We start from the raw sequence: 9,457 nt of genomic DNA, 5'->3' as shown, positions 1-9,457 counted from the left end.
AATGGGCGGAACTAAATAAAATGGAATTAAGAAAGGGGATCAGAGGTTATGAAGCCTGCGTATCACAGATAAGACGTCAAAAGACAAATTTAAAAAGCAGGCAACATATCCTAAGGGTGATTCAACATTATTCAAGTAGGAATATTGGAACCATCCAACTAGAAAATGCCGAAAAGTTGAAACTAAAAATACCACAAGCACAACAATAATGTCGTGCTGAACGATCTTCAAGGATCGAAAATATAACATCATTGATTAAATGTACGGGGAGATTTTTTACAGCCGCCACACGGCACAAATAACATGGATGTGATCATAAAATAGATAAATACAGAATCCCTAAAGAAAGCCCAACACGGCAAAATTGAAAATGTTGCAGGCTCGGTTTGATTGAGCCTGTTCATGGACAATACTGTCAAGTGCATACTAAGCCTGCATATCACAAATAAGACGTCAAAAGAGAAATTTAAAAAGCAGGCCACATATCCTAAGGGTATTTCAACAGTATTCAAGTGAGGAATACGGGAACCACCCAACAAGAAAATAGCCGAATGGAAAAAACTAAATTAGCACAAGCACAACAATAATGTCGTGCTGAACGATCTATAAACCATGCGAATATCATGAGATTTGTGGAATCATATGATGCATATTTCAATCTTTGTTAGCATACCTTGCGCATTATACAAGGGCGACATTTCTTTGTTAATGATATTATAATTGTGATATGTGTTGAAATGCATGTATTTTAACAAGGGTTTCAGATTTCTTTACTGAACACGTTACTGTTTTGCCTAATCATTTTATTGCGAAATAGCAACACATTTTCCTTTAACTTCATGGGTTTGGATTTCTATTTCATATTGAAGAAACATCTTTCTTTCTTGTTTAAAGTTGCATTAGTTATTATGTCTCTTTATAGGTTTACTGTTACGTGAGATGTGTACCGTAAAACTGATTTTGTGTATAAAACATGTCGACATTCTTTGTTTTTGATAGGACCAGCTGTATGATAATGTCTTAATGTACATATTGAGTGTTTTACTAATTGTTAACACATTAGTGATTCAAAAGGGTGTGATACCCTTAGATTACAATTTTCAAGCACATTATGTTTGCATATATCTTGCATTTTATTGCATTTGCAAAGATGGCTTCAAATGAATACATTTTAAGTATTCATATATTTTAACATCATTTATGTCAGAAGGTACTAACCATTTTACGGAAAAGGACCCTCTAAAGGAAGGCAAATTCGAATATTCTTCCTCTGCACAGGGAAAGAAGCGATGGCGATGTTATACATGATAACTATTGTAACAGGATTATTCAGCTACTGTAATACTTACTAGATATGTGTTTGTAAATTTAATACATTGTATATATAACTCAAATAATTTTAAAGTATGTTCTGTATCGCATACGTTGACTTTCATTGAAGATATAATTATAAGAATTCAATTAGTAATTAACTTTGAAATAGTTCATGCTACATTTCTTGTTTTTTTAATTGTTTTCAACGCTTTTCTTGCTATAATTTGCAATGAGCATTTGGTTTAAATATTTTACATTTGTATGTTGTTTACTGACTAATTGATATATATATAAGCAAAAACGCTAATTTAAATTTGCCGTAGCTTTCGTCTCATCCGGAATCGACAAAAAAAAATCAATACCATATGGACTTGCCCTCCGTGCTAAGCGAATATGTACTAATGAATCGACTTACAAACAACATAGAGAAAATATTAAAACTCAGTTACAGAAACGAGGCTATGAAGATCGACATATTGAAACAAAATTGAATAAAGTAGATAGTAAAAAAAGAAGTGACCTATTACATTATAATGAAGATAAAGAAAACACTGAAAGAATCCCCTTGGTACTGACATTTTCCAGAGCGCTCCCGAATGTAGGACAAATAGTACGAAAACACCTACCTGAATTACACACCTCAGATAGAATGAAGGAAATATTCCCGAATCCACCAATTGCAGCATTTAGAAGAGATAATAACCTACAAGACATTCTCGTTCATAAGAAACACAATAAACTATTTTTTAAACAGCCGAATTCCTGTGCTCCTTGCAGATCCAAAAAGTGTGCGATTTGTCCGTACGTTATAGAAGCAGACACATTCATTGGTGTGAACGGGGCCTCGTATAAGGTTCGAAATCAGATCACGTACAAATCTACGAATGTTGTGTATGCAGTTTATTGTAAGCGTTGCGAACGTTATATTTATGTTGGAGAAACAGGGGATACGTTGTACCAAAGACACCTTCTTAATTTATCCAGAATACGAACCAAATACAACGATCCGTTAGCGGCGCATTTTTATACGAACGACCACACAGTAAATGATTTTTCAATAATGGGGCTGGAAAAGCTATACGGGAATGAACAATACAGAAAAACAATAGAAAATTTGTGGAAAAATGAATTAAGAACCTATATATAGACCGTATGGAGTTAATACAAAAGAATAACGCGGCAGACGGCAACCAACGCCACGGCGGGCGTCGTTCATTGACGTTGCGTCACTTCCATTGTTTTGTTTGATATATTTGTATGTGAAATAAATGCTGCTGAAGAAGGCCGCAAGGCCGAAAGCTACGGCAAATTTAAATTAGCGTTTTTGCTTATATACGGCAAGTTAGAGATTTTACTCTTATATATATATATATATATATATATTTATTTATTTATTTATTTTTTTTTTTTTTTTAAAAAGGATTGTTTAACAATGCTCTTTGAAATAAAAGAATACGGTTAAATTGTTTTAACAATTTTGATTGAGTCGTGGCGTTACTTGTTTTTATTCAAATATTTAATTAATAGTATAAAGTTGTGCAACACTTCAAAATTGAAAATATTGCCGCATGTTCAAGGACAGCAGCAGGACGTTACCAACAACGCCTTTCAGCAGAAGTCTAAGAAAATATCCTCATTTCAATATGCAAATATTGAAATTTGAAACATATAAGCTCTTGCAGATTCTACGTTTACTATTTGATGACTTGTTATTTAGTGTGCAGCCTCAAAACCTTCAAGGCAAGACCTCCACCACAAGGGTTATGACCATGTCTATAGCAACGCGCCGGTTAATAGCATGCCTGTTAAATGATAGTGCTACCTCTTTCAGAGGTATACGGTAAATCGCTCTATCGCTACTTCCGAGCGAGTGCATGTCGGTAACATCAAGTTTCAAGTGTTTTTATTTTTTATATATTTTGTAAACTCTTCACCAAATATCGAAAAAAGGAGAATGCTGTGCAATGTAGATTTGAATTACAGTTTCCAGAAAACGTAAAGTTGTTATGAAACGGTCCATTTCAACACTGAATTTGCTAACTGGGAAACGCCGCCACAACTACATTTCAAACACAATTATAACCACTTTACGTTTTCTGGAAACTGTAATCAAATCTTCATCACATAGCATTCTCCGATTTTCGATATTTGGTGTCTTGTACCCACGTTGATTTGTTTATTTCAATTTATTTGTAAATTTACCTTAACGTCACCGTATCTTCAAACTCACCTCTGTATACATATATCTTGTAAAAGAAAAGTGCATTTTTATCTTTTTTATTATCATCTTCAATTGTTCATCACTAAGGTGGCCAAATTTGATAAATTCCCTGAATGAGAAAATAACTCTTGTGCAATACCAATTCAATGTGTCATCTCATTATTGTTGTATTTTGTGCAAAAACAACCTAAGTGCACAAGAGCCTTGAAATTATTGATGAATAAACAGTTGTAAATAACTAACACCTACATATTTGTTTGTTGTTTTATTTAAGCAATATTATGTTGTAATGATACATGTTTGTCTGGAGGAACTGAAAACATTTAGCGCTAAATTCCAACTATAACGTAAAAGTGAACAAAATAGTCTTTTATTACATGTTTTGCAGTAGATTACTGAATTATAACGGTTAATTATATTCTGATAATTTCACAGTAATGATTACCAAATATAATTTCACAGTAGCCGAACTATATTTGGCGTAAAAATAAAATATTTATCATTAATGAATGTTTTTTTTCAGCGGAAATGTAGTCAATCATAATAACGAATGTACGTGATAACTGTAGTTCGTAAATATTTACGAACGTTGTGCTGAAAAACATCTAAAATCTAAAAATAATCATGGAATTATATTTTGCTTCAACATTGTGACGTCATTATTTGATGACGTCATGAAGATAAGAGCATGACGTTACGCGGCAAAAATCAGTAAAATGGTGAAAAAATCGTTAAAAAATCATGAAATAAACAGAAAATTTGTTTGTTTTACATGTAAGATCAAATAATATTTCACTCGTGAACCCCAGCTATTATATTTTCACTCGTGGCTACGCCACTCGTGGAAAATATTGCATCTGGTGTTCACTCGGTGAAATATTTTTCGATCTTACACTGAAACAAACAAATATCCTCTATATATTTTGTGTTTAAAGACAAAATTCAAATTGTCATCATAAAGGAGTTGTATTTATAAAATTTGTGTAAAGGAATATTAAGTTTTACAAATATATTTTCTTCGTTTTAAATCTATTATAAATAAAATAAGAATTAATGGGTCTTCGCATAACATAGAATTATTCTTCTAAAGCCACTTATTTTTTACATAAGAAAAGATATAAAAGATATCCAACTTATTGATTAATGTCATATTAACATTGCTAGTCATCATACAGTCATTTCAAAACTTGTATTGTCCCTCGGAATTGGTCTAACGTGAAAAAAAATAAGATTTGCAGATTTCAAAAAAAAATTAATGAGCCTTTTGTATTTGATGACATTGTCTTGCTTTTTATGTTTAATCTAATATACTGACTTGCATATTTTTTCTCACATTTTTATTTTTTGTTTTTACTGATTTGTTTGCTTTCTTTAATGTGCAGTTTAATTTGCTGCTAGCAACTCTTGCATTCTTACTTCTAAATTCTATTTTATCCCGGATTAGTTTTTTTTAAGTCAAGCTAGTTGTCTGTCATATCACCTTGTTTTCTCGTCGACTTATTTTGCTTTATTTGTGCTTGATTATAAGCTATTGTCTGTTACGCTTACACCGTCCGGCGCTTTTACACAAACACACATTTTTTTGCATTAATTTTCTGCCTTTCACTATTTGACAATCACTATTTCCTGATTTGTTTACACATATTTAATTCAATTTTATACGTTTTGTTAAATTTGCATCGCTAAGTATGCTAAGCTGATACTCTCATCGGAACAAAGTAATTCATCATTTTTAATAGACTGAAAAATGACATTAGTAAATATCAAACAGCACCGATCATTAGGTCGCATGGTGGGTAGATTCCGTCGCCGCTAGCAAGCCGAGGGTTAAGTGATAATATATATGTTACTGTACACTCAGGGTTTATTCAGATTTTGAAAAGTCCTAATAATAACTAGTTCTTATTGTACAAATAGGCTGTCTTGGTGAAACCTTTTATTGAATCGGCAACTGTCAGACAACTGGCACTATACATAGCAACAAATGATCTGTAATGGCATTTATTTGTATACAATATTTATCAGAAATTATTTTTTTTGTAAATTAAAGGGCATACAATTAAAAACAGAAGCACAGTTTCTTTATTCAGAAATACTTTTAGCTTTGGAACATATAATAGATGACTGATTTTCTATTCTCGGTGGTTTTAAAGAAACATGTTATACGACGACTGGTGGAGGGAAACCTCACCTGCCCTTCGTGCGTTTTTTACAAGCTTTGATTGGCACCTGAGTAGAGTAGAACGACTGACCTTCAAAAAGTTAGTTCGATAGCTTCCTTACATGACATAATCCAAAGGTTCTGAGGGGATTAGTACCAATAGCCAAAAGCAAAATTGCTTTGTAAACTGCGATTTTAGACGTTCGACCACGGGGACCAACTCATATATTTGTATTAATCTATTAAAATGAAATAGATTGAACATCCTTTACTCAGATCCCTATTTGCTTTTCACCACCAGACATCTTTTTAACAATATGAAAGTAAATACCACAGACTGAAAGCACGCTGAATGACGTATAATTCTGATAAAAGGATATTACATATACATTAAACCAATCGTTCATCCTTAAATACATCTTTAATTTTTAAATAGCATGTTTTAAATAAACATTTTGTAAATTTATGTTTAATGTATATAAAGAACACGTTATGAAATCTAGTTTATTTCTTTAATTTTTTTGACAACTTATTCGTTTGCATTATACTTTTGAAGAAAAGAACACACAATGATATGCTTTATTTAGATACCAGAATCAAGAGAGTTCTTAAATATGTCCGGCTTTGCTTTATCCTTGTCAAATACAAAGCGCAAGAAATTGGCAACTACCACCGCTGGAGGAATCTCTCCATTTTCATCTGGAAAGGAGAAGAATAATTCTTCATCTTTAGCTGTGTTGTTGTGTCCCATAGCAAACAAGAGGGTTAGTACTTCGTCATTAGACAGTAAGTTGTTCCCATTACAGTCTATAAATCTGCTCCACTCAGACATATACATGCGAATCAAATTATAGAAAGCAGCATCATTTGTTTCAAACTGTTGCTTCACTGTTCCTACAAATTCAGCTTGAGAGATTACCGTCTTGTTGAATAAATGGACCGCCTTCCATAGTTGAACCATTGTTTCCAATGAAGTTTTCCGTCCTCCATATCTTGAACAATCATTACCCTTGTAAAATGTCCTTTTGAAAATGTAAACTATAGTGTTTTTTAATTTAATACAGTAATACACGTTTTACAGTATTATATATTATTTATATTATTGCATAGGCTACATTATGTTTTAAGCAAAATTATTCATGACAAAACATTTGACAAATTTGATTTTTTTACTCTTTATTTTTATTTTATTTTATTTATTTTTTATTATTTTTTTTTCATCTCTTTTTTTCTTCATTTGTTTCTATAAAAACAATATAACAATACTAAGGGGAATGTTTCCTAATAAAAAATATAACTTCTTTAAGTATATTGAATTTGAATACCGTCAACGACTTTTTCACATAAAGATTGACTAGAAAACTTAGCATAAGTACTTACTTTCGTCACTTCAAAGGAAATTCTGATTATTGAATCATTTGTTGTGTTATGCTATCATTACAGACCCAGATCATTTATAGGTATCTTGCGCATAAGATCAGATTATTTTGCATTTGATCTTAATTAGCTTCCAAATGATGCAATGCATATGTAAATAAACATACTCAAAGTGTTTAGGGTCACCCACTGATATCACTCCGTCATGATTGATGTCACAAAATGTGTACCACTTTTTCCACTTCTCAATAAGGTATCTGTTCGCCTGAAAACATGAAGTCATGAACATATTTTAAAATATAGAAAGTCAAAAACGTCTCAGATCTAGCACTTGTTATTATGTTTTACTGATATGCAACCGAGTACCATAGACTAGAAAGCAACCTTTTTCGCTAAGGTTTATTTAACAAATTGCTTTCAATGATACGTTTAATCGACTGTTTTAATTAATTCGATACAAAATTGATGTAATAAAAACATGATTTCTGAAAAATATTTGCAGACCATATTTGCATTGCAACATTACCTTTACATCCTTTCATAGTAGACTGATTATAACTGCATTGTAATAAACATATTAAACTGAAATAAATAGTGGATCTTCAATCTAACATTTAGTTGAAACAATCATTAATTAAGATTCCCAGAGCAGCATTCATTATACAATGAGTTAATAATGTGTAGTTTGTAATTCGATAAAGTAACAAATATATATCTACCTTTCTTGGGGTTGGTTCGGCACTGGTTGTTACCAGAGCGGCTACAAGTAAGAAATTGAAAAAAACAAATAAAGAACAAAAATTCAATAATGTCTTTTCTATAATACAATAACATGCACTTATTATCATTATTTTTATAATTTGTTAACTTTCTTTAAAAGCATTCTCAAAATCCACAAATAACATTGCAACCTTTTTTCTGATTTGTTATGAATACAAAAAAAACTAAAAGAAATCATATAATCATAAATCGTTATAATTCAAAAAAATACCAAAAACCTAGATTCTAAAATCGATCTTTAAACTCTTTTTCAGCAAATAGTTCAAATTTTAAACATGAATGGTAAATTTTAAGAAACACTGTTATTCGTGAAGAAAATAAAAAAGTTACCATATAAACTCAAAGCTATAACGATATGAACCACTAGATGTACCATCATCCTCATGCAGTCGATGCTCCTAGTAAATGATTTGCACAAAAGAACAGTAGTCCAAAATATACGCTTGAAATTCGAGTGACACTTTTGAAATATTGCAGCTGGAAAATATTTTACATTTTAGATCAAAAGACTCTTAAATCTGACAAAATACGTTTCTTCTTAACTCGCACCATACATGACGCATAATCTTTGTTTATCTACATTTGCGAGTGATGTTGATAGAACGATACCACTCAATACAACACTCCTTTTACAAATAAAAAAGTGAATCTTCAAACGATCAAAATATACATATCATTAAACTGTTTTGGAATTAGCTTTATCTTTTAGCAGCTGCTACAATTCGGATTTTAGATAATCTATCCAGCTCCTGAAAAGGGGAGTCGGTGGTTCTACTCGTAACTAAAATAATACGCATGATTTGGTACCTGGGGTTTTTGCCGTCTACTAAAGCTTGAAAGTCACCCTGTGACATTAATTGTACTTAGCAGCTGTATGACCACATATCACAAAATTACCGAAAAGAATTTTATGTTGTTTCTGTAATTGACCATTTTCTCATTGGATACAATGAATGACTTACATGCACAATTTATAAATGATTATACTTTGCATTAAACATATTGTCATTTTAAGTAGCATCTTATACATATTGATAGAAAACAACAAATATTGATGTTTTCAGACATTGGAAAATGAGGAATGTTTTTAAGATGAATGCTATATCTTTTTACAACAGTAAATATACAATATATCTGGTAGTTATGTCGACCTGTAAAAGAAAGAAATGTTACTATGAAGTTTGCATTCATACAAGATAATTCATTATGTCCGTTACTATTTTGCCGTAACGGTTATACTTATGAAATGTACTTGTCAATGAAAGTTATAATCGATAAAAATGCAATCAAGTTTAACTCAATACAAACTATGAACAAATTAACTTAAATGGCTCACTTCAATGTGAAGTTTTACAATATATGCTCAAGATGACGTCCACTCTGTTGCAAGATAACGTCCAAACGTTTCTTAAAGTTACCGACAACAGTGTTGCATTGAAATGTCTTCAATTTAAAGCTCGACTGAAATGTTAAACTTTTCGGTGGTTAATGATAAGGAAGAAAGTCAGGCTTATGTCAGAAGAGTGAGTGGAGCCACATATTAAAAACTTAGTTTTTTTAGCCAGGTGTTTTTTTTAGCATGAATTAATTCCCCTGAAACGTCT

At 31.5% G+C, this 9,457-nt stretch overlaps 1 protein-coding gene across 1 annotated transcript; it reads right to left on the bottom strand.

The window, feature by feature from the left end:
* Window positions 1-6,194: 6,194 nt before the first annotated feature.
* Window positions 6,195-8,389, bottom strand: LOC132736663 (sarcoplasmic calcium-binding protein-like). The gene is made up of 4 exons (XM_060723849.1): window positions 8,184-8,389; window positions 7,793-7,833; window positions 7,241-7,338; window positions 6,195-6,718 (listed from the first exon to the last, which is right to left on the bottom strand). The coding sequence occupies exons 1-4, from the start codon at window positions 8,236-8,238 to the stop codon at window positions 6,280-6,282; spliced, it is 633 nt and encodes a 210-aa protein (XP_060579832.1). The 5' UTR covers window positions 8,239-8,389; the 3' UTR covers window positions 6,195-6,279.
* Between the last annotated feature and the right edge of the window lie 1,068 nt (window positions 8,390-9,457).

Source organism: Ruditapes philippinarum, unplaced genomic scaffold (assembly GCF_026571515.1).
Source record: "Ruditapes philippinarum isolate M1 unplaced genomic scaffold, ASM2657151v2 ctg930_1_1_1_1, whole genome shotgun sequence".
In the NCBI taxonomy this organism is placed as follows: Eukaryota; Metazoa; Mollusca; class Bivalvia; order Venerida; family Veneridae; genus Ruditapes; species Ruditapes philippinarum.
The sequence above is the reverse complement of the archived record's forward strand: the minus strand, read 5'-3'. Positions and strand labels throughout refer to the sequence as shown.